Here is a 26,687-nt window from a genome sequence, read left to right as displayed (position 1 = left end):
AGAGTACATTGTGGCAGAGATTGTGTGCTTCCTGTCTCTATAATTCTAGGCAGTATGGGTTAGACACCTTGGTTCCCTAGAGGAAGAGCCCTTCCATGAGGGGACACAAGAGAACAGCAGGCACAGAAAGAAGTGACTCTTCTGGCAGGGACATTTGATCCTGGTCACACCAGGAAAGGGCAGAGGAGCTGGTACTTAATGGTGACAGTGGAGAATGTATTTGGCAACAAGACAATTTGCTGTGGCATCTCTTGGTATTCCCCTGCCCACTTGTGATATCAAATAGACAAGTACAGCAGCCATGCCCTAAGCTAGGGCTCAGAACCCCAAAAATGAGGGTGTGTGCTACTTTGCCAAGCTGTCTAGATCAGCGGAAGTGCTACCTAGGGACAAAGGGAACCTGGATTAGGTAATAGAGGAAGAGATGGGCTGGTTTTGAGACCAGCTGCAGAAGCAGGAAGAGAAGCATGGCAATTCATCCCTCTAGTTTTCATCTTTGATTTTTTTTCAGGAAGAGACCAGTGAGAATCCTGAAGAAACTGATCCCAGAACTTGTTACATGAAGCACATGGGGGTGAATGGCCTAAGAGTGGACTGAGGTGTGGGGCGCTGCCAGATTCCCATCAGCAGGAGTCATTCCACAGTCTGCTGGGAGTGCTGGCAGAACACAGCTCTTAACAGAGTCCCTCCTCAGGATTTGCCCTTGGTCAATTTCTTCTGTGAGGAAGGCAGCATCTAATGGTGGACTCAGGGATATAAGGGCCCAGCAGCCTCCTGCCCTATCCTAGCGAGGTGGGCCATCCGGGCTCCAGAGGTCCCTGTAGAGCTGGATAAGGTCTTTGCTGTGGCTGCATCCTAGTTCAGTTTCTCTGTCCAGTCCTGCTTCCTTCACTCGACAGGCACTCCTGAGAGCACCTCCTGCACACCAATCTTAACCACAGTCTGTTCTCCAGGAAACTCCATGGATTGCTATGTTTCTTGCTTTTTATTTAATCAGGGCTAGCTGTCGGCACGTGATAAGAGGTGGTACTTTTGCAGGTAGTGAAAGCAAATTGTCTCATTTTGCAGGCTGTGGTCCTCTGCTGAGCCCCCTGGAAGAAGCCCTCAGTTGTCTTGCATGTTTGTTCTTTCAGAGTCAAGGAGGATACAGTCTGGCTGTTGAGCTCCTCTTAGGAGCAAGGACAACCCCATACACTTAGGACTGACGTCACCATCTCCATCTCAAGCACATTTGCTGGAGGCTGATGTCACCCTTATCACCACAGTTCCCTGCCCCTACCTGGGGTACACAAACCACACTGGGCCATGGTTTTCCAGGTTTGATTGTCCTTATGTCCTTGCTCCAGAACCCCTGACATTGCTCTCCAAGATTGGTGCAATCCCTGGAGGCACATCGCTTTTTTGCAGGGGTTCTCTCCTCTAAGAGTGTAGGGGAGCCCTTTGGTTCAAGAGAGGCAGATGGATTGAAATCATGAGCGCACATGTGGAAGGTGGAGGGGGAGCTGCATTCAGGTCACTGTGTTCCCAGAATCCTCTCCTATTTTCAGTCTTCCATTTTGCTTTCTGTTTCCCCATTTGCTCTTGAGATAACTTGTTTGTGTCCTGATTAGTTTGTGTGCTGATCTTCTGTATGAAATAATCGTCAGGTCTAGGTAACTGGCAAGGACACTTACACAATTGGTCCAGTAAATTTGGGAAGTTTAGCTTCCTTGGTACAGTGAATAACTCTTCTAGAATATGTTTCACTTCAACTTGATAGTTCTAGTTAAAATTTTACTTGAGCAAATATCAATAGTCTTTTGCCCAGCCGATAGAGCCAATTTATAAGAAATATTGTCTGTGTATAGTTTGAATATAGTAGTGGATATTTCATTTGGATTTCTCTTACATAATAAGGAAAACAGGACTTTTAAGTCTTTATTTTACCTCCAATTTTTGCATTTCAGAACTTGGAGAGGTACATTTTAAGACTGAGCAAATCTATCAATTATAATCTGATGGAAAAAGATACGACTGAGTGTTCCTCCTTACCAAGAAAGTTCTTGTGATTACTTATTTGGTACTCATGTCTACTGAGAAAGGCTTCCCTGAGCTATTTATTACTCATGCGCTTTATAGAGCATTACAGTCAGTAAATATCCTTTGCCTGTCACAAGAATTTGCAATTATACTAGAATGTCATCATTTCAGGAAACTATAAAGCAATGAACATGTTTATTTTCAGCCACAAAGGGAAAAAATATCCTGAGAACCACATTCTCTTGGCAGTTTGAGGCATTTATTAGAAAATCTGTAATTTCTTTTTGTAATCCCACACTCAGTGGGCATACCCTTTAATGGAGGTATGTCAAGTCTGCAGAATTATATGGTACATTCTAAACTTGCTTTGCTGGGAAAATAGGACTCATAGCTTAATTTATAGGCTTGTTGAGCTCACCACCCTGCTGGCTCCCTAGAAGGAGGAATTAAAGTCTCCTAATGGCTTAAAGGGGCTGAAAGTGCTCGCAGGTGCCCTTAGACCCTTGGAATGGTGGGCACTGAATTTCAGCATTTGTATTTTACCTTAAGGAATGTGTTCTCTGCAAAATAGATGACTTCAGGGATTTCTGCGTAATCCCACTGAGTAGAGATTGTCACCATTTTTCTGTGTTTCTACCATGTTCCCAGTTTTTTATTCCTCAGTACCTAGAAATATACTGGCTTTTAGGTGTTTGCTCCTTTAAACGTGCTTTCAGGAGGGAGAGAACAAGAATCATTGAGGTGTTAATGAGATAATGCCTAGTTCCTCTCCAGACCTAAATATGTATCAGCTGGCCACATTTTGCTTGCTGGTTGTGATCTCCTGAATTATTCGTCTTTGTGTATGGTGATAGCTTCAACTGGGACCAGACTTCCTGTTTTGGATTACAGGTTGAATGTTTTGGACCGCCTGTTTAAGTAGCAGGTGTCTGTGGTCAAACCTACTTTGGTTAATGTTTCTTCCTCTTGGTTCTCTACTTCTATCGTTATATTTTTTAATTCATTAAATGGAGTGAAATCTACATTTTCTTTTGAAACAGAGCCTGATTCTATTTTTTGATATCTTTTAAGCTGCACCCCTTCTTCTTGCCCTTGTGCCCCACATTTAGACATGCAGGATAAGAAATCCTGCATGCTCCCTCCTTTGGCGCTGGAGGGAGGTTCAGGCCACATGAACCTCTGCCCTGAGTGGGAACGTTCCACCCCCTTGTCAGCCAAAAATCTCTAAGCAGCCTCTTTCCCAAGCTCTCTCAAACCATTTTTGGGTGTGCTTTAGAGTCACCCTTTTCCCCACAGAAAGCCTCATTATGTGAATGTGATGGTTAATTTTATGTGTCAGCTTGGCCATAATATCCAGATATTTGGTCAAACATTCTTCTAATTGTTTCTGTGAAGGTATTCTTACGATGAGATTAATATTTACATCGGCCAACTTTAAGTAAAGCAGAGGACCCTCCATAGTTTGGGTGGGCCTCATCCAGTCAGTTGAAGACTTTAATAGAAAAAGACTGACTTCCCTTAGAGAAAAGAAAATTCTGCTAACAAACCACTTTCAGATTTGAGCTGCAGCATCGACTCTTCACTGGGTCTCCAGCCTACTGGTTGACCCTGCAGAGTTTGGATTTTCTAGCTTCCACAATTCTGCAAGCTAAGTTCTTTCCTTTCTTTCTTTCTTTCTTTCTTTCTTTTTTTTTTTTTTTTGGAGACAGAGTCTTGCTCTGTCACCCAGGCTGGAGTACAGCGAAGCGATCTCGGCTTGCCACAGTCTCCGCCTCCCGGGTTCAAGAGATTCTCCTGCCTCAGCCTCCCACGTAGCTGGGATTACAGGCGCATGCCACTGCACCTGGCTAATTTTTGTATTTTTAGTGGAGACGGGGTTTCACCATGTTGGCCAGGCTAGTCTCGAACTCCTGACCTCTGGTGATCCACCTGCCTCGGCCTCCCAAAGTGCTGGGATTACAGAGGTGAACCACTGTACCTGGCCTCAATACACACACACACACACACACACACACATATATATACACACATCTCTGTGTGTGTGTGTGTATGTATATATATATATATATATACATACACATATATTACACATGTATATGTGTCTATACATACATATACATAGACACATATGTGTGTGTGTATATATAGGGAATATGTAATCATACACACACATCCTATTCATTCTGTTTCTCTGGAGTATACTAATACAGTGATTAACAAACTTTCCTGTACCTTTTTAGTGTTGTGTGTGGAATCATCAGTCTTAATATCTGAACCCCAGTTTGGGTGGGGTCCACCCTCTATCTACAGAGTGTCTACCACACCTTTAGTTTTAGCATATTTTGCTTTCATCTGCCAACCTTCCCTTGCACAGTTGACTTAGGGGTTGTGTGCAGTTTTGGTAATGTGAGATGCAGAGGAGGACCCGAGTGGTACCTTTGATGCCAGGATGTTTAGTTAAATCCCATACTTGTGCAGGCCACTTTCAGTGCTGGACTAGATATGCCATTAGATAAAAGGCAGCATCTCTGCCGTTTTTCATGGGACATAAGCTGTTAGAATGATTAATTGGCAACACGAGTGCATTAAAGTAGTGTGATTAAAACTGAGATGGATGTTGTGAGGTGTTGTTTTGGGGATGTATGTAAGCCTTAGCTGAATTGTTCTTGTTGGAGCTAGATGTCAGACATCTGTTCCCTTGTTCTCATTATATGACAGATATGGCCCTGAAACCTAAGGTTCTTTGGGCAATATCAGTTTCTGGCTTTCCTATCTTATCTCAGGATTCCAAGAGGCCATGGCCACTTAAAAGGAGATCCTGGCCAAGGTGGGTGGATTATGAGGTCAGGAGATTGAGACCATCCTGGCTAACAAGGTGAAACCCCATCTCTACTAAAAATACAAAAATTAGCCGGGCGTGGTGGTGGGTGCCTGTAGTCCCAGCTACTCAGGAGGCTGAGGCAGGAGAATGGCGTGAACCTGGGAGGTGGAGCTTGCAGTGAGCCGAGATCGCGCCACTGCACTCCAGCCTGGGCAACAGAGCGAGACTCCGTTTCAAAAAAAAAAAAAAAAGGAGATCCTGCTACTGTACCAGCCTGCTCTGAGCCCCGGTTTCTTTATAAACTAGACATGATCCTTATTTCATTGAGTGGTTGTGAGGGACAAATGAAGAAACATATGCAAGAGATTAGTACCGAGCCTGGTACCTATAAGGTCCTCAAGAGGTACTCATTTCATTCGCTTTCTCTTTTTTTTTCCTTCTTAAGTTCCTTTCTTTATGTTCTAAACTAGGTTGTGGGAAGAGGGGGAACAGTGGAGAATGAGTGGATATTACTCAGTGCTGCCATTATTAGCAGCAGCTAGGCACATGAGCGTGGATATCTGGAGCAGAAAAAGGAAGACTGGAGTCACTGACTCAGATCTAAGCCACTGATTTCCCAAGCTGCAGGAATGTTGGAGACTGAAACTGTGCAGCTGAGTCCCCACAGGAAATTGCTCCTGGCCTTAACGGAGTTGCTTCCCTCAAGTTTTCATCAGTTCCCAGGGAAATGACTGGTCAGTGTAAGGAAACAAAGGCCAGCCTCCTTGCCTCAATTTGGACCAACTCTGATGGGCCGTTACTTCTGAAGACATCTCAAGAAGTCTGTGGGGGATTGGCTGAGTCCGCTACAACAACATTGTTTTCAACTTTTCCTTCTGCTTAATATTACTGGCTTCACTCCCTCACACGTATCACTCTTGAGCATTCTCTAATAAACGTTCTCCAGAACAGGGGTTGCAGGCTTAGAATCTAATCACCAAAGCATTTGGTGTCAGGAGTGGTTGGAGAACGCAGACAATGAATGTGATTTTGGAGCTGCATTACTTGCTGGCCAGCTGGCAATATGGAAACTATTGCTGGTGTCAGGTGAAACATGGAAGATCCCTGGCATTCTATAGCACTGAAACTATTATGACTTGATCAGTGGTGAACAGGGATGGGATAGCAGTAGAAGGAATGCACTTGAATATCTCAGGGTTTGTTAGATTCTGAGAGGACTGGTACTTAATGAGGATGATGGAATTGAATGGCTGTTGTGGACTGCAATCTCATGCCCTGGAGAAAGACAGTGAATGACTTTGAGTCAGTAATCAGTAATTTGAGAGATACTGTGAATGTCAGAGGAACTCTTTAGGAACATATAAAGAGATTATTATCTCTGTGATCAAGGACAGAAAAACCTGAGGGTCAGTTCTAGGCCATAATTTTCAGGATGGCAAAGCTCCATAGAAGGTTGAAGTCTCAGATCCAGAAAGTCTATCATGTCAAGGCCATACCCTGGTTGGGAGTCTTAGAAAGGGGATACCTGGGTGGGTGCACTAAAAAAAACCCTTAAAACCCGTTTTGCCTGGAACTCTCTGAGCTGGTAAATGTTCAAGGCTAGCATGCCCACCCCCTAAAGCCCCCGCCATTAAAAACTGCAGAGGCCCGTGCTTTGTAAGACAACATGTAGCCCTCAGGAATTATTTCCACCACCCGTCCTGGCCTAGTATGAGACAAATAGAGTCAATTCCAACATAATCTGTCCGGGAAAGATGGAGCCTGCTAAGGGAGGAAAGGGACAATATAATAAATCAGCTGTGACACCTGGCCACATAATCCATATGGGACTGGATCCTGAAGATGCTGAATTTGTAGGGCAGAGCATGAGGTTGGGTAAGGGAGAGCATATTGATAGTGGACCACTGTCCTAGTCTACAGTATTTAATGCCCTGACAAAAATGCTGGTTGCATTTGCACCTTCTAACACACAGCTAGGATGGCTCTTGGAAGACTGGAGAAGGTTATGACCCACACTAAATAGAAAAGCCAGAACTTTTGTGTGGAAGATGGTAGAAAAGGACCAAAAGGCCCCAAGGATGAGTACATTCAAGAATGGATGTATTACAAAACATTGCAAATACTCCCAGCTGACTACATTCCAGGGACAGGACAGAGGACACTCTATTGACTAAAGTGATATGTAATACATCACTCAGACAGGGACCAGCATCACTGAGAAGTTCAGTGGAGGCTTTCTCTGTAAGCCAGGGACCTGTTGCTGGAGAACTGGGCTCCCTCACTACAACAGGGATGATGGGATCCTGAAATCATAAAGGCCAGGTGGTGGTGCTTAATATCAGAAGCGAGATGCAATGCAGTTATCATAATGAACAGCAATGTCATAATAGTAGTTGGGGGGATGTGACCCACACAGAGCCATGGAGATGGTTTATTGGACATAGCAAGATAGATGGACAGTCATCAAGGGAATCACTCAATCTATACAATTAAAAGAAATCAAGGAGGCTAAGTGCAGGCGTCCCTCTAAAGAGTCACAGTCCCTTATCAGTGTCTGGACATGAGCCACTTCTCAGACTGGATGCCACTGACTGAGGGAGAGGCCAGATTTCCAGGAGGAAGGACCTGCAAAATCATGGCAAATATATATGACAATGACTCCTGCAGATTTTCCCCAAAGGGACCTATGGCCATTTATTCAGGTAACCTTACAATGGGGAAAGAGTAGTACTCAGACACTTGTGAGTACTTCTGGATACAGGGTCAAGGTAGCACTGATACCTAGGGAGCTAAAGGGTTATTGTGGCCCTCTCCTAAGAATGGGGGTAGATGGGGACTGGTAATAAAATGGAGTCCAAGCCTAGGCCCGACTCTTAGTGTATGTTTGTATATATGCATATATGTATAGTTGGGATATATATGCTGATAGCTAGTGAAACCCTCCACATTGATCCTTTGGCTTGAGAGTGAAGAGTTATCATAGTGGGGAAGAATTTGAAACTGTCCCCACCCCATTACAACAAGATAATAAATAAAAGACAATGTTTTGTCTAGGGGAAATGGCAGCGATTAATACCAGCCTTACAGGGGTAGTGAGCCTCATCATATCCCCATTAAATTAATCAGTTTCTGGCCAAACAAAAAAGACTAGAAAACCACAAAAAAACAAAACAGGTTAACAGTTGACTTCTGCCAACTCAACCACGTAGTAGCTCCACTTGCAATTACTGCGCCAGAGTAGTATCTTACCCAGCCAATGAACACAGCTAATTATTAATACAGGGCGTGTGGCTACAGATCTGGCAAATGTGCTCTTTTCCATCTTTCTCAGAAAGGAGGAGCGGAAGTGGTTTACGTTCACATGGAACAGACGACAGAATACATTTAAGGTCTTATCTTGAGGCTATGTTAACTCTTCCTTTTCTGTGATAATATAATCTGAAGGGACCCAAATCATTTGAATGTCCTGAACATCATCACATTGATCCATTATATTGATGGCATTGTGTTCATTAGACTGGATGACCACGAAGGGGCAGATGTATTGGAGGCCTTGGTAAGACATATGTGCTTCAGAGGGTGGGAGATAAACCCCACGATGATTCAGAGTGTGGGGTCATGGGGAGGATTAGGGCTCCTGTGTAGATATAGAGCATACTGACATTTACTTAACCCCTACTATATGTCATACCTTGGAAATGTGTCCCCTGCTCTTTGGGACCCTGACAGAGAAAACTAGAGTTAAGTGCCCAGAAAGAGGAAGCCCAACGTGTCACAAGATGATTTCAATTACAGCAGTTGTCTCCCTTATCTGCAGTTTCGCTTTCCGAAGTTTTGGTTACTGTTAGTCAATGGTGGCGCAAAAACATTAGATGGAAAGTTCCAGAGATAAACAATTTATAAGTTTTAAGTTGTATGCTACTCTAAGTAGTGTGATAAAATCTCCTGCCATCCTGCTTGGTCCTGCTCCAGATGTGAATCATCCCTTTGTCTAGCATATCCACACTGTCTATGCCACACGCTCATTAGTCACTTAGAAGACACCTTGGTTATCAGATTGACTCTCACAGTATCGCAGTGTTTGTGTTTAAGAAACCCTTATTCTGCTTAATAATGGCCCCAAAGTGTAAGAGTAGTGATGCTGGCATATTGTTATAGTTGTCCAGTTTTATTATTAGCTACTGCTGTTGATCTCTCACTGTATCTAATTTATAAATTAAACTTTATCATGGGTATGTATATATAGGATAAAACATAGTGTATACAGAGCTTGGTACTATTAGAAGATTCAGGCATCCACTGGAGTCTTGGAACATATCTCCCATGGATAAGGGGGGAACTAGTATATTCTAATTCTACTGCTTTAATTGTAGGTAGTATTCTCTTAAAATCTAAATGATATACAACGCCAGTTCTCTACAAGAAAATCATAACATTGCTTGCTGTCATTGGGTGGTATGGAAATGATCTTTTGCCTAGAGTTTATAAAGAATCTTTTACTTAATGAGCTAAATGACCATGAATAATACATTTAAATTATGACATACTTTTCCCATTTACCATTTGCTTTTGTTCTTTTATACCATAAGAAATTAATGAGGCTGAGAGTCTTAAACTGTGTTTTATGTATTTAAAATAATTATGATTAAGGGTCTTTTACACGTGTGTATTTATCATGAATTCTTGTTCAAAGAACTATTTTTTATGGTTCAAGGAGCAAAATTAATTTAAATCAGCAGCTAATGCACAGTTCTCAATTCCATGAGTCAACTGGATACTGCTGACATTTTTATATGGAGCCTCCTTTAATGTAATAAAAGGTATGGCACTAAATGGTGTCTGATATGGGAAGGGGTAGAATACTCATTGTCTGAAACCCACATGGCGATGTTCTGGGTCATGTCGTGAGCCATAGGTAGCACTCCGTTGGCTTCATGTTCTCTATTGTCTTACAGTTGACTCGTAGTGGCAATGGAATGGTGTCATCAGTTGCTAATTTTTACATTCATATGTTGCAAAACTAAGGTGGCTAATCCATGAATGCACATGCCTGTCATTCTCTATCAGAATAGGAAATAAAATTCATTATTGCATGCTCAGAATTCCTAACATAAGCCAGTAAAAGCGTTACAAGGAACTTGCCTTCAGTGCTGTGTACAGGTACTGTGAGCTTGCATTTGGTCTGAGTATTCAGGACTCCAGGGCTCAGCCTCTAACAGGGCTGGATTCCTCAGCAGAGTAAGAGCTTACGGCTCTGTGCAGCTCTCTCTGCATCTGCTGGCAGCCAGGTGCTCCTTGTAGGACAGAGTATGTAATTATGAATATTTTAAATGTGGGTAGTTGATCCCTTTTCTATTCAGCATGTAGCTGTGAGTGAAGCGGCAGACAATGGCCAGAATACTCTTTGTGTTTGCCTGAATTTATCTGAGAATACTGAAGTAAAGAGCCAAAGGGCTCTATTCTCCCCTTCCCAAATACACAGGGAAGAACAGAATCCAGTCTTTGTCTGGGTGGTTAATTTTTAAAATGATATGTGAAGGATAATGCATGAATAACTAACAGCCCTGGGGGGCTCAGGAAAATTGTATTTCACCAGGAGGAACAAATATATGCTGTTTTTGAAATGGAAGGGCTATACTAAGGATTCAGATATGAAGAAGTAGATTTTTGATAAGAAGATATTGAGATACATAAAACTGGTATCAGAGGCAGCAAGGAATGTAATAAAAATATTCTGGCTTTGAGCCCCAGATGTGCCACTCACTGACTATGCGATGTTGGACTTTAGGTCATCTCTCCAAGTCTCAGTTTTCTCATCACCACAGTAGGGAGATTAGGCCAGATTATCTCCCTAGTTTCTTCTTAGTCGACTTATCTGTGATCCTGTGACATGCTCTCTTAAGATAAATGTGCACTCACACCTCTTTTCAAGGTGTGATCGCTAAGGAGTGACTGCTACAGCTCAAGAAAGACTTTTGTTGAGTGCCTAATGTTGAGCCAACACAGGATCAAGCAGTAAGGGTATAAGCAAAAAAAGTTATCAACTGTACTGGTGGTGCTGAGATGAAGAAGAGGCCTGAAACAGAGGACAAATTGGGAGCTGTAGAGTACGAGCTTAGAGAACATCAGATGGGAGACGTCAGTGTAGTTGCACAAGCACGAGGATGAGATTTGAACGAAAATGTGAGCTGAGTTTTAGAGGATAGATAGGATTTGGGTAGGTTGAAAAAAAAAAAAAAGAATAGATCATTCCTGGTTGGAGGCTGAATCAGTCAGGTTCCTTGTAGGAAACAAATGATTAAATCAAACTGGGTACTGAGAAGAGTTTAGTAAAGAGATCATTTACACAGGTGTTGCCAGGGCTGAGGGAAACCAACACAGATGGTGCTGTACCCTGGGCTAGTGACAGTGGTGAGCCATGACCACCCTGAAATAGCAAGGGGTAGGCGTGGGGACCACAACCAGACCTGACTGTCTGAAGGGAGGAGAAGCCTTCAGTAGAAGGATTGTTGGAGACCAACAGATTGCACACTGGCAAGCAGGAATCGGGGAAAAAAATACCCAAATCTGTTTCTTCCCTCTCCTTGTATTAGTCTGTTCTCACACTGCTACTAAAGACATACTTGAGACTGAGTAATTTATCAAGGAAACAGATTTAATTGACTCACAATTCCACGTGGCTGGGGGGGCCTCAAAATCATGGTGGAAGGCAGAGGAGGAGCAAAGTCATGTCTTACATGGTGGCAGGCAAGAGGACTTGTGCAGGGGAACTCCCATTTTATCAAACTATCAGAGCTCATGAGACTTATTGACTAGTAGAACAGTAAGGGGGAAACTGCCTCCATGATTCAATTATCTCTGCCTGGCCTCACCCCTGACATGTGGGGATAATTACAATTCAAGGTGAGATTTGGGTGGGAACACAGCCAAACCACATCACTCCTTCAATTTTTTTCTGGTAGATAGTGAAGGTCAGCACCTGTGGGAAAGGATGAAAAATGGATCTGAAGAAGCAAATGGAAGAACTTAGCAGAGCAGGAGATGTGAATGCTCACAGAGATACAGCTAGAGACCAGCATGAATGGTGGAAGTCTCTTGGTAGAGTCTTGCAAGTTGGGAAGAGGAATCACACATGTTCCGCCCCTGAGCAGTGTCCCCTTGATTGCAGCACCGTATTAGATTGCTGCAGGAGTGTGGGTGTGTGTGAAAGAGCTTGCAGAACACCCCCTAACATTCCTGGCCATGGTGAGGGTGCCCACGATGCCCATCCATCCAAACTTTTCCTTTGTGGAGAGACAAACTTAAATAGCTCCTCTGTTCTCATTCTTACCTCCAATCTCCGCAGCCAAGTACATGTTAAAGAGGGAGGGAATACTGGAGCCTCAGCAAATAATGATACAAGTAGAACTCTTGCTTTTCACATGAGAACTCACCCTGGTAGGCCTCCAATGCTCCATTTCACACCTTGCTGTCATCCATCTAGAACTTGCCTTCTCTTGGCTTGTCCTGGCACACCAGGTACCTGCCATTACTCTTTAATTGGTCTGCCTTTCCTTCCTTATTCTTCTTTCTGATTTCCTAATTAAAAAAAAAACTAATCTCAACTATGGGAAAAGGGGAAATGTCAAATACAAAGTTTACCTTCGTCATGATTTTGCTCTGGGCCATTAAAACTAAGTGGGGTTGTAGATCCTTTCTTCAGAAAGGCATTGAGATGACTGTAAAATGGCTCATTTGTCTGGAAAGTAGTAAATGTAGTAGTATATAAAAACATAAAATGATGTAGAAGACTTCTTTGCTCCTTGTTGCCCCTTTAATCTAGTAATAACTCATGGCGGAATATGTGGTGTTCTTATGAATATAAGAACCTCGTCTTAAGCATAAGAACCTCATATTAAGAATTTTTCTGCATGCAAATATAAGAACCCAATGCAATCTTTTACACAGGATTGATTTTGGTTTTTGTTAAGAATTTACAACTTCCAGAATATATTTTGGAATCAGTATAATTAATTCCCATGTCTTACATCTCTTTTCATATTTCTAAAAGTCTATACTTTCTTGAGAATATGTATAATGAGGCACAATACTCTTCACTGTCTGTATCGTACTCTACTTATCAAGCCTAGAAAATGGGCTAAATGTTAAATATGTATGTTTCAGGTTATACAGAACTCAATAATGTCAGTTAATTGAGAAATTTCTTACTTTGTCCTTTTAATTCATTGAAATAAAACTCATGCTGTGCTTATCTGGAGGTTTTAAAAGTTAGATTGTGCAAAACTCATTGTCTTAGTCTATTCCTGTTGCTATTGCAAAATACTTGAGACTGGGTGATATATAAATAACAGAAACCTACTTCTCACAGTTTTTGAGGCTGGGAAGTCCAAGATTAAGGTTCTGGCAGATTTGGTGTCTGGTGAGGACTTGCTCTCTGCTTCCAAGACCATGTCTGTTGCTGCTTCTTCTGGAGGTGACAGATGCTATGTTCTCACATGGTAGAAGAGAAAGAAGAGGTGCAAGGACCAAGCAGCTCTCTGAAACCTGTTTTATAAGGATATTTATCCCATTCACGAATGCAGATCCCCCATGGCCTAATCACCTCCTGAAGTCCCTACCTCTTAATACCATCACCTTGGGGTTTACATTCCAACATATGAACCTTGGAGGGGATGCATACATTTAAACCACGGCATTAATTAACGCAGTTCTTTTATTGTCCTAAAAGATTGAGTTAATACCAATAGATGAAAGTTAATTCAAACGAAGCTGTCTCAGATAAAGTAAGATGATAACTGGAGGGATTCAAGTAGAAGCTGACTGTTCTTGGCTGTTGTGAAATGAGAGGATTCAGCTATTTATGAAAAGATCTGGCTTCAAGGGCTTCTAAGCCCTGAGTTCTCAGACTACCTGAAAACTGAAACTGATAAGCTCACTCACAAATACTCAGAGAAACATGGTACCTGGTATGGAAAAGAATCTGTTTTTTCAAGAATCTTTTTGTTTTCCAAAAGATTATTTGGCACTTTACTTAGAAATTTTTATAGAAAATCATTTTGATTTTATAAACTTCTTACTTCTCACCCTGGCATTGTCATCTTGATCAAATATAACTTTTTTATATTGGGGTCTTTTTATTATTAAATCCGATTTGTATCAGAATGGCTTGATCTCGATATTTAGTACTAATCCAAAATATTGCTTTGTTTTTTCTTACTTCCCCTACCTCAATAACCAGAAATATTGTATATTTTTAAGGCCTTTTTGTATGTTGCTCCCCACACATTTCAGTAAATCATTATTGTCTAGACACCAAGAGGAAGTCAGAAAACATTGCTGGAAGTGAAAATTCTTTAGGGATTTTCATTCAATACTAGGGCAATTAAATCGGACATATTATTGATCAATAGAGAGTACTTTCTTTACTATCTGCATACGTAGCAGTCACATCATTAACCATCAAGCTGACGTTTAAGTTCAAGGCCACATAAACCAAAAAAGCACTGTTTTGTACATAGCTACCTGATCTGTCTTTGGAAAATACTTAACACTTTACTTAGAAAATGAAATATTACATTCTATATTAAAGCCACAATTAATATAGTATGTTGTGATTATCTACATATTTCTGATTCCTAAATTATATGGCAGAAACAAAATTATCAAAGTATAACTACTCTGCTCATTTAATCAGAAGATATAGGCCTAAAAATGTGTTCCTTATGGAATTCAAATCTGCCATAGCTTAAGGGAAACCATGCTGAAGGACAGTGGGTGTCTGTTCAAAGGCCAATATGGGAAGGCTATGATGATGTCTCAGTTCAGTTTACAATTTATATATCCTGTCAGCTTTAAGTTAGATAATCTTTACAAGTGTTTATTTGTGGTGGCTACACATTATTTCAAAATTTGTGCCTAATGGGAAGCTGTGTTAATATTATTAAAATTGCACTGTTCTCAAACCACACAATTTAATACTGTATGCAATTCAAATTTATATTTGCACTTATAATGCCACTTTATTGCATTGACAGCACTTCCAGCTTGACATTTTAAGGAGGGTTTCACACTGGCCTGCCCAGGTTGTCTGTACACTGTTGAACTGATGGGGGTGAGGGGAATGAGGAAAGCAGCAAAGATAGTGAAGCTTGATTGACTTATTTAAGAAAAGACTTATTGCCACTAAGAGTGAGGTGTGCCTACGTGTGTGGACCTGTAGTTAGAACAAACAGTGACAGAGGGACAGAGAAGGAGAAGGAGACCCAGAGAGAAAGCAGGGTGTCAAGGCAGGAGAACCACAACCACAGCAGGTGGGCTGGAGTCAAAAAAGAATGAAGGCCAGACACAGTGGCTCACACCTGTAATCCCAGTACTTTGGGAAAGTGAGGCAGGTGGATTGCCTGAGCTCAGGAGTTTGAGACCAGCCTGGGCAACACGGTGAAACCCGGTCTCTACCAAAAATATAAAAAATAAGCCAGGCATGGTAGTGTACGCCTGTGGTCCCAGCTACTCGGGAGGTTGATGTGGGAGGATCGCTTGAACCTGATAGGTTGCTGTGAGCTGAGATCACGCCCCTGCACTCCAACCTAGTGAGACGCCATCTCCAAAAAAAAAAAAAAAAAAAAAAAAATATATATATATATATATATATATATAATGACAAAAAAGAGATGCCACGTGGTAGTAGTTTCAGGCTGGGATTTCCTTTTTGCCTCCTTTTACAAGGCTGAAGTAAAGGTCCATATTATTACTACTATTTTGTAATGGACTTTATTTTTAGAGCAGTTGTAGGTTTGCAGGAAAATTGAGCACTAAGTACAGAGTTCCCATATACTTTCTGCTCCCCCGCTCCCAGCCTACCGCATTATCAACATTCCCCCCACAGAGTGGTACGTTTGTTATAATTGATGAACCTACATTGACACATTATCATGTCAAGTTCGTCGTTAACATTTGGGTTCACTCTTGGTGTTGTACAGTCCATGGGTTTTGACAAATGCATAATGGTATGCAGCCACCAATATAGTATCTTACATAATAGTTTTACTGACCTAAAAATCATCTGTGCACTGCCTATTCATTCCTCCTCATGTTATTTTTTGATGTTGAATATTTTGGGATTGAATTCCCCCTTGTTGATCTTGAGATGGGAGAAAGAAGGCCCACATGCTCAGGTCCTAGTTGTGGGCTGTTTACCCATGAGTGGCACTGAACTTTACTATGAGGCACTCAGACCACTAAGTCTGTACTTAGATGACTTGAGAAAGCTTCACAATGGCTGTGTGCGAAGGTCAGAGAAGTCTTTGGGGCTGGGCCTAGGCAGGTCTGAATGCCTGGGTCGGGGGAGTAGGGAAGCGGGTGCAGGAGGAGAGCTGGGGCACATGACACAGGGTCTTGGAAGGTCCTATTTGTGCAGAGTAGTCACAACAGAAAGCTCATCTGGATTCCAGGTTTCACATGCCTAGGCGCACAGTGGACATTTTCTTTACAGCGTTCTAGTAATTCTGCTCCGGTAAAAGGCCAGAGTCCTCCGATTTTGCTGGACTCGTGGAAGAGGCAGCTTTTAATACCTCTCCAGGCATTTCACAGAAGAGTCCTGACTCCTGCACTTACTCAGAAAGCAACTTATAAGGTAGGAAGTAGAGAGAATCTGGCGAAATAACCACTGTACTTTATGAGTATTCATGTTCCAATGTGACAAAAATGAAGGCTTTGGGGGAGCTGAATCATGAATATTAGCACAGCATATGACTTTGGTGATAGTCTAAGTGGCAGCATGGTACAAACGCTAACAGAAGGCCCCAGAGCCGGGCTTCCACCCCAGAGCTGGGTCCAGAGTCCAGGTCTGCTGCTTTGTCATCTGCATGATTTTGGGCAGGTTACTTCACTTTTCTCTGCCTCAAGTTTTTTTCATCAGCAGAATGGGGGTAATAATAGTGCTTGCCTTGTGACTATTAAACAAAGTAATGTTTTGGTAATTTGGTAGCGTTTTAGTAACTTAGCCATGTTTTAGTAATGTGTATCCCTTTGGAGACTGTCTAGTGCACACTACGTGCACAATATTTGTTAAATAAATATTCCAGGCCAGGTGCAGTGGCTCATGCCTGTAACCCCAACACTTTGGGAGGCTGAAACGGATGGATCACTTGAGGTCAGGAGTTCGAGACCAGCCTGGCCAACATGGTGAAACCCCGTATCTACTAAAAATATAAAAATTAGCCAGGCGTCGTGGCAGGCATCTGTAATCCCAGCAACTCAGGTGGCTGAGCCAGGAGAATTGATTGAACCCTGGAGGTGGAAGTTGCAGTGAGCCAAGATCGTGCCACTTCACTCCAGCCTGTGTGACGGAGCAAGACTCCATCTCAAATAAATAAATAAAATAAAAATAAAAAATAAATATTCCAACATTGTCATTTGACAGATGAGCAAACTTCTCTTAGACATAATTTACTTCAAATTTTCACAGGGATTTCGCCAGTCTGACTGTAAATCCTTAAAGTTTATAAAGTCTCTGATGCCAGAAATTTTGAGATTTTTCTTCTTGGCATTGAATAGGGGGAGAGATTCTTTCCTATAAAATGGTCTCGGCATTCAAATCCCCAAGTTGTCTCATCACTGGACAGGACTACCAGAAACAAGTAAGAGCTCTGGCAGATCCAGGCAGGAAACACAGGTGGGTAAGTGGGAGCTTGGGGAAAGGTGAGTAGCGAGCTGGGAGGAGGCTGAGGAAGGCTTCATTATTTCTTCTATGAAGATCCCCAGTGAATCTCCAGGTGGTGGGGGCTACATAAAAATATTTAAGGCAGGGAACCCCCTGTCCCCTCCCACCCTTGTAATACTATATCAGATGTGTTTTGGGAGAATGCAAATCACCCACATTGTGAAAGGCTCTGCAAAACTTGGTGCACACTACAAGTCACGCTGGGGGAGAGGACAGTGTGAACACTCAGAGCCCCTGGAGCATCCAGCAAGGAGCCTGGTTTTCCTGCATGGTCTGTGGAATCTACCTCATTAGTAAGGGTGAAGCCCTGGAAACCACTGGAGCGTTGTCATCTCTGCATGACATCTCTATAATTGTAGTGACTTAGAACCGGATGGGCCCTGAGCAGTGTTTTTTGGTCAGAAGATAGTAATGTGTTGTTACTTAGAACTAGATGTATTGAGAAATGTCTCTTTCACTCCTTCACTTTTTTATAACTCCCTGTTTAATTGACTGCATTGAACATGCATCTCATGACAAGTATGTGATTTCTCTAAGTGATATTACAAAGCAGAAAATGTTAAGATTGACCCCAAATGTGTGCTTTTATGTTAACACTGAACCTTGCATTTTACAGGAATGATGTTGTCCTTGCAGTTTTCAGGATGCTATTACCTTATCTCACTTGATTGTTATATATAACCTATAAGGTGAAATATGCTACTATATATAAAGGTACAATTATATGATAGATATAACTGTATATGTGATATAATATATATGACATAGGCAGATTAGTTTCTTATTGCTGTTGTACAGATAAGGCACCTGAAAGTCAGAGTGTATACTATCACACAATAAAGGGTAACATTGCAAAAACTCATTTATTCATAAATGAACTATTCATTTACTTGTTAAATATCCATTTGTGCTATTTTATCGGGCCAACACTATCTAAGTTCTGGAGAGACAGCAGAGAACAAGACAGAAGAGACCCCAGTTTTCCTGGAACTTATTTTTCAGTAGGGGAAAGATAAGCATTAAACCAAGCTTGTCCAACCTGTGGCCTGTGGGATGCATGTGTTCCAAAGTTGCTTTGAATGCGGCCCAATACAAATTTGTAAACTTTCTTTCTGTTTTTTTTTTGAGACAGAGTTTCACTCTTGTTGCCCAGGCCGGAGTGCAGTGGTGAGATCTTGGCTCACCGCAACCTCCACCTCCCACGTTCAAGTGATTCTCCTGCCTCAGCCTCCTGAGTAGCTGGGACTACAGGTGCCCACCACCATGCTCGGCTAATTTTTGTATTTTTAGTAGAGATGGGGTTTCACTATATTGGGCAGGCTGGTCTTGAACTCCTGACCTCATGATCCACCCACCTTGGCCTCCCAAAGTGCTGGGATTATAGGCGTGAGCCACCACACCCGGCCATAAATTTGTAAACTTTCTTAAAACATTACAAGATTTTTTTTTTCTCATCAGCTATCGTTAGTGTTAGTGTATTTTATGTGTGGCCCAAGACAATTCTTCTTCTTCCAATGTGGCCTAGGGAAGCCAAAAGATTGGACATCCCTGCATTAAACAAATAACTGAAAGATAATGTGAGATAGTAAACAATGTTAAGAAGAAAATAAAATAGAACAACTTTTGATTAGGTTCTGAGGGCGGCTTCTGAGGAGGTAAGTGACCTGAGGCTTGAGAAAAGTCAGAACAGACATGTGAAGACTTGGGACTGAGCACCCCACATGAAAGTCACAGAAAGTGCAAAATCCTGAAGACAGGACCCAGGAAGACAGTATGGCTGGGGTGTAGTGGATGAAGATGTTGGGGTTTGGGATTTTACCCTACTTACAAGCTCATACATCAGCCTGTTACTATTTCATGGATACCAGAAGATGACATGAGGCTCCTGGGTTAGGCTCATAGCACAGCCAGCAATATTGAGCATCAGGTTTTCCTCAGTTTCCTTTGTCTCCAAAGTCCCAGGAGGGCAACAGATGGGCCAGGTGGGAGGCATGTACTCAGTGAGATGTGTCCAGCTGAGAAACATCGAGATCAGGAATCCACTGCTCTATTTATGGCAAGTGGTAAGCAAGATTGTTCTTTTTGTCTTGGAGAGAGACGTAATCTCATCCAACCAGCCTGGGTCAAGGATGGCCAGAGTCTTGCATTTTCGACGTACACAGTGAGAACAGGCAGCATGCTCAGGTCCATGGCAGATCGCCTCTGCCAACAGGGACAGAGCATGCAGAGAGGCAGATGTGGGTTGTGCAGGACCTGATGTGGCCCTGGCTGGGATTTATTCAGGAGTGGCATGAGCCTTCATTTACCAGTTGCTGTCATTACACCAGAATATTCATGGATACCTGCAGGCTTCTTATTCTGTGCAGGGAGCAGTCAGGGTCCTGGCAAGAAACTGATGGAACATTCAAACGATTAACTGAAAGAGTAGTGAAGGGACTACTTACAGAGGCGTGGGCTGGGTCAAAAGCACCAATAAGTGAGAGCAAGTGACTTAGGGACCACTGTCACCAGAACCCAGAGAGCATGAAGCCTTGGAAGAGAGCTGCCAGGTAGCTACTGTCATCCAGACAGTGAAGCAAGGAAAGGAATGGGAGTTGAGTGGAGAGGGGTAATGCCTCAACCACTCTTTCTCTTCCAAATACTAATCTCTCCTTCCCTTATTCCTAGTGGACAAACGCAACCAAGCCTAAAGGCAAGTGCTGTTGCGAGGTCGACATCCAGGAACCAGAGCAGGGCAGAGCAATCCACAGAATGGATCTGGGGTGACTCATGGAGGAAAACCAACACACAGTACCATTTAATTCTTTTTAAAAAGATGGAAAATTATACCATACCCAGAATTACTAAATTCTAAATAGAGGGTATATTGCATTTACATTTGTAAAAGAATGTTTCCCCATGTATCTTTTAAAAATTCATTTTAAAGATATACAATAAAAAGTGTTTAACTCTGTTTTTCAAAAATAATTTGTTTATAAAATTGGACTGACTCGCCCTCTTATATACAAGGTGTTAAAGGCATTTGTGTTTGTTTGGTTTACACTCCGGAAGGAGCCCTGGCCTAAGGGACAGGAAAAGTAGATTCCAGTCCCAAATTTGTCATTAACTGGTTGTAAATGACAGGGTTGTCAATAATCTCTGAACCTCTTTCCAGTTAACTTCTATGTTTGAATACTGCATATAATCAAGAAAGCAGAACTTTCTCTCTGTTATGGGAAAGTTGGGTTGGCTGAACTTTGTAATTAGCTTTGCCTTACTGTTTGGTTTTTAGTAGAGTTTTTTTTTTTTTTTTTTTTTTAGTTCTGATTTAATCAAGATTCTTCCTTACGACTCCCCCGTTCCACCCCCAGAATTCTGGTTTATTCAGATTTCTCTATATCTTGGTCAAAACAAATCCAGATTCACACATGAAACAAGTTCCTAATCTTTTTTAATGTTCAAAGGTGATATACGATATTGAAGATATACAGAGTGATTGACATAAATCCCTACTTTTCCTGTTAGAATCAAAACATGATACGATCATTATAGCTCTTTGGCCTGACACCATCTATATGCCCAATACAATTATGAGCTGTCCGCATGCATGATTATTGTCTGGACCAGTGCATTCTGCTAGGATGGGGTGGCCATGTTGTTTATGTTCACATACTGATGCTACTGAAACTAGGGACCTAAAGATTCATTTAAATTCAGATCCCTAGAAAACTTTGAGAAACAATTTGTTTTATCAGGTTTCTAATGTTTATTTTAAAAATGAGCTTCTCACAGCCACAGCAATATTTAAAGGCAGGGTGTCTCATGCAAGTCATTTGTCCTATGATGACATGTGGAAGTATTATCATTATTAACTATTTCTTCAAAGGACAAATACAGACATAGATTTAGATATACACATACATGTTTCTGTTTACTGCTTTGGTTAGGTTTGTTAAGTGACCTGATTTTCACACCAATACTCTTGGAAGAATCATAGTATGATACAGCTGAATAAAAGGACTTTGGGGTTAACTGGCCTAATTCCTCTGTTTGGCAGGTTAGGAATCTGAAGTCATGGAGGCTGGGACTCCCAAGGTAACACAGCTAGGTGGTCTAGAATCCAAATCTCCTAACTCGCAGGGAGTGCTCTTTCTTAAAATTAAAAAAAAAAGGAAGACAAATGTTTTCACAAATAATACCTATATGAATTTTTGTTACAAAAAAAAAAAAAAAACAACAAAGGATAAGGAAAAAGCCATAGTTTTCCTTGACCACCATCCTAATCCCAGTATTTTCACCAGAATTAAGCACATTTATCAATTGGTGTATCTACTCTGGACTTTTTTATGAGTGCTGCACACACACATACATATGTGTATATATATATACACACACAAATATATATACACATATAATATATATTACACACACATACACAGATTTACATGTAGAAATGTACGTTTAGAAATGTATGGCTTTGTTTTGTAGTTTCTTTTTTAAAAACAAATATTACACTGTACATTTTGTTCTTCAGTGTTTTTCTGGATCCACACATATCTACCCCATTCTTTTAAACTCTAGGTTAATTTTTTGTAATATGGTAAGCCATGGTAGATGATGGACAGTTAGCTTGTTTTCATTTTCCCTCCGGTACAAACAATGTTTTGACACAGTGCTTCTCAAAATTTTGTGAGCATCAGAATCCCCTGAGGGGCTTGTTAAAATAGATTTTTGGGGCCCATCTCCACATACTCTGATTAATTCGTTCTGAGATGAAACCCCCACCCCATTTCCTACAAGCCTTCAGGGGATGCGTATGCTAGTGGTCCAAGAACCTTACTTTGAGTTGTGCAGCTATTATGGGTATCAATGCATAGACTTCTTGTGTACTTGTGAATGGTTTTGCGTGGGAGCCACTGGGAGGGAAGGATTTGCTGGGAGATGGGGTGTGTGCATTTTAAATTTATGGATACTAAGAAATTATCCTCCAAAGTGGCTATACTGATTACAATCACCCCAGCAGCGTATGAAGTATGAGAGTCTTTGTTTCCCCAGTTCTTTTTTTTTTTTTTTTTTGGTGGGAATGGCCTCTTGCTTTTCCCTGACCACTAATGAGTTTTATCATAATTTCTTAACTATACAGGGCACCTGAATCTCCAATTCTATGAATTGCATATTCATACCCTGAGTGTGTTTTAAAAATAAGTTATTTGTTTTCTCATTTATTTATAGCAATTTTAAAATAAATATTTCATATATTAAACCCTTGCCTGTTATATATGTCTGAAAATGTATTTTTTTTTCAGTTCTCTTTCCTCTATACAACGTAGTTATTACTTCCCTCCTAATTTTATAATGTTACCTGAATGGTACTGGTCCCTCTGAGGATCATAAAAATTCCAGAATAAAACATTATTTTCCTTTTGGACCCTCAGCTCACACCCTGTGCCTGTTTTGCTGAATGTTGGCTAGTGATCAACGAATTGTGAGGAACTCAAGAAAGGGAATAGGTTGGAGACTTCCCCAACCCCCTTTAGCCAAGAATATTCCACTGTGGAGGAGCACCCCAAATGAATTAAGGAATAAGACTCACATATGGAATTGAAATAAAGCAACCTCCATTTTGTCAAAAAGGAATTTCTGTAAGCTCCTGAGTAAAAGTTCTTCTAAGCCACTTTGACATAGGATTATTCTCTTTTGACATATTATAAACATTAAAGAAAATTTAATGCCCATCTGGACAGTTAGTTTTTGCCAGTTGCTACCACCACCAGCTGCAAAACTACACTGACTACAAGCCATCCAGCTGCCATGCATACTCCATGCCAAGAGAGAGCAAGCTGCCAACACTGCTTCAAGTGGCTGGGCTGGTTTGCAGCCAGGATTTGAGGGAGGATGTGCAGTGAAACACAGTAGTCAGGACTAGGATTTTCAATGAGTGTTATTTGTGTTTGCTTTTTTTTCTGGTCATCTACTGTGGGAGGTTGCTGGGGACACCATCCCTTTCCTGGAAATGGCAGCAAAACATGTTGATCCTTCTTCCTCTGCCTTTTATGTACTTTCTGGCATCCTTTGCATTCACATTCTGCTTACACGCCATCATTAGCTGGAACCGCCTGGAGCTGCAGAAAATGGTGTCATCTCTCCAAGACTGGGTTTCCCCAGCTCCTAATCTCTCTCCCCATCTCTAGTGGCACCCCTTTCCTTGGATTTTTTTTCCTATTTGTTTGGCATTTATTTTCTCACAAAATAGCAAAGAGAAACTGCTTCCCCAGCTCGTGTTTTCCTAGAAGGGTTCTTATATTTGTGTACTTGAGTCCAAGCACTCCTGTATTATGGACTTTTCCCCTCAACAAAGAGGAGGTTCTTCTTCCTTCCTTTTAGGCACAAATCATTTTCCTGTTTAGGAGATAAATTCTCCATTGTCTTCTGTAGTAGATTGCATTAGTGTATGCCAATTATTCTATTTTCTTTCCTAGTCATGTTCTTTGTGGGAGGTTAGATTATTCATGCCCTGCTTGTTGAAGTTAGGAGAAACCATGTGATTCACTTTGGCCAATATAATGTGGGCAGAAGTGATGTGTGTGACTTTCATGCAGTAGCTTTGAGAGCCAGCTTATGGTTTGAAATTCCTCTTTCCCTGTGCCAGAAGAACAGCCATGTCCAGATGGAGACTGCTCCATCAGTCTGGGCTCTGGAATGAAGAGGACATGGAACAGGGCTGCAGCTGACCCTGGATGCATGTGCAACGTGGGTAAAAATAAAACTGAGTTGTTGAAAGCCAGGGGGATATTTGGAAGTATTTGTTACTGCAGCATAACCTAACGTATTGTGACCAATACAACCTCCTTTCCTTTGTACATCTACAATAAAATATTCTAATCAACATATTGAGACTACATAGTAGAACATGAAATGGGAGATTTAGGAAAGTTATCCTGAAAACTAGGCAGTGCTGCTTGCCTGCTAATGTGTATTTGGCCAGGTTAACATAGGACTTTAGAGTGTGAAAAATTATAGGGATCTTTGAGCTCTTCTGATTAAGTCACTGTATTTTGCAGTTGAGGAAATTGAGGCTCAAAATGTGAAGTGAAACTCTTCAGTCAGCCTGCTGGCTGGTGGAAGAAAATGGCCCAGAGAGGAGGATGCCGGGCTCCCACCCCCACGCCCTTTCACCCACACCTTCTCCTGAAGTGTTAGCTTAGTTAGCGTTGAAGAAAAGATTCATAAATAAATTGAGAAGATTCTTAAATAAAATTGTTCTATCACTTTATTTAAAGTATGTCTCACAAGCTTAATAATATTTTCACCTATCCACTTTAAAATCCATATTGTCTCTCATTACCTGCACTACTGTTCATGTTGAGGACACCTCATATTACCCCAATGAAATGCATATTTAGAGAAGTAAATTTACTATAAAAGACAAGTATAAGACTTTTCTTTTAGTCACTGTTCCAACATACCCATATTCATAATCCTCTTCATTTTACCACACAGTTGAGAGTTGACTATGTAATTATTTTTCCAAATCAGTTAAGCCTAATTTTATTTTAGAACATGTAAAGTGGTCAGGTCACTTCCCAGAAGCCCTCTTATTCTGTATATTATTACTGCTTCATAATAACAGAAGCTAATATTTATATCATACTTACCATTAGCAAAGTGCTGTTCAAATGCTTTACATCTCCTTAAATGCTTAATCCTCGCAGCAAACATGTATTATCATCCCTTATTTATAGATGAGGAAATGGTGGCACAGAAAAGTTCAGTAATTTACCCAAGTTCACACCATTAGGGAGTGGCAAAGCTGGGATTTGAACCTGGGCAGCATAGGTATACTGCTCCTGGAATGACCGTAACGATGATAATAATAAAAGTAACGACAGCAGCAGCAACCACCATGCACGTATTAAGATACTGCTGTGTATAGGGAATGTGTACCATTTTGTGTTCATCATTTGTAATCCCTAAACTATGTGTTTTATTAATTTAGAAAACTGAGGCTTAAAGACATAAAATGACTTGCCCAAGATCACATAAATGGTGAACCTAGAGTTCAAGGCTAGATGCATCTGCTCTCCAAGTCTGGCCTTCCCTCACCTTGCCATTCTGCCTTTGATGTCTTCTCCACAAGAATGCAGTGAGACAGACTGAAGGAGCTGCTTTTAGCTGAGCAAATTTATATTGCTTTATGTATCAAATACACTGGGTAGCTTAATAGTGAGGTCCCTGTCAATGGAAATGTAGACTCTAAACAGAACAGATAGATACCTACTTATCAAGCCAGTGATGAAGGGGATACAGGCATCAGATGGGCATATGAACCAAGTACCCAGTAATGTCCACTCTTGCCTTAAGGCTACAATCCTTACTGCCTTTCTCTGGAAGAGTTGCAATCATGTCTCCTCTTTTGGAGATGTGAAATTGAGGTTCAGAGCAGCAGAGCGCTTCAGGCTGCTTAACTCTGAAGTTAGTTGTGGGGCTCGTAGTAAAACTTGGGTCCTTTAACTCAGAGATTACACTCTATATGATGGATTTCACAGTTTTGACCATCTGCTAAAGTCGTTTGCAGAGATTTCCAAAGCTTGACTGGAATTTTCTACCGCTAAAAGTGTTTAAACTGTTATTCAAAAGAAATGTTAGAAACATATATATAGTTTAAAATTATGTGTGTGTTTTACTTTTTAATTAACGGCAACTAAGGAAGCAGCTACAGAAGGATAAGGACTCACTTGGTAAATCACTGCATAACTAAACTGCAAGGCGCAGTCATGAGGTTCCGAAGCCCCCAATCTGTGAACAACGTTCACAGGATTCACTCTTGTGGGAAGAGTCTGCCCTTGTTTTGACCCCCACACCTCTAGGATGGGAGTGGGTAGAAAAAGTTTAAAGCCCTGGAGACTCTCTAGGAAACAACTTGTATCAGTTAGGATATGGCTTAAAATAACGACTTAAATAAGATGGAAGTTCTCCCTTTCTTGCGTGCTAGTCCAGGCATCAGTGTTCCTGGTCTGGTGTGGTGGCCTCCTGGTGTTAAATGGTGGTCTCCTGGTGTTAAAGACTAGACTCCTCCCATCTGCAGGGCCACCAGCCCTGATATGCTGCCTCTAACCCATCCTCCAAAGTCCTTACCATCACTTCCGC

At 41.4% G+C, this 26,687-nt stretch overlaps 1 protein-coding gene across 1 annotated transcript in view; it reads left to right on the top strand.

Moving 5' to 3' along the window:
* Window positions 1–20,450, top strand: part of FTCDNL1 (formiminotransferase cyclodeaminase N-terminal like) — a 90,748-nt gene extending 70,298 nt beyond the window's left edge. Inside the window, exons 5-7 of the mRNA XM_063695072.1 lie at window positions 17,396–17,513; window positions 18,178–18,275; window positions 20,229–20,450. Coding sequence (XP_063551142.1) covers window positions 17,396–17,513; window positions 18,178–18,229 — 170 coding nt within the window. The 3' untranslated portion in view covers window positions 18,230–18,275; window positions 20,229–20,450. The remainder of the gene's footprint in view (window positions 1–17,395; window positions 17,514–18,177; window positions 18,276–20,228) is intronic.
* Window positions 20,451–26,687: the final 6,237 nt, after the last annotated feature.

The sequence above is a fragment of the Gorilla gorilla genome, chromosome 11, assembly GCF_029281585.2.
Source record: "Gorilla gorilla gorilla isolate KB3781 chromosome 11, NHGRI_mGorGor1-v2.1_pri, whole genome shotgun sequence".
NCBI lineage: Eukaryota > Metazoa > Chordata > Mammalia > Primates > Hominidae > Gorilla > Gorilla gorilla.
The sequence above is the reverse complement of the archived record's forward strand: the minus strand, read 5'-3'. Positions and strand labels throughout refer to the sequence as shown.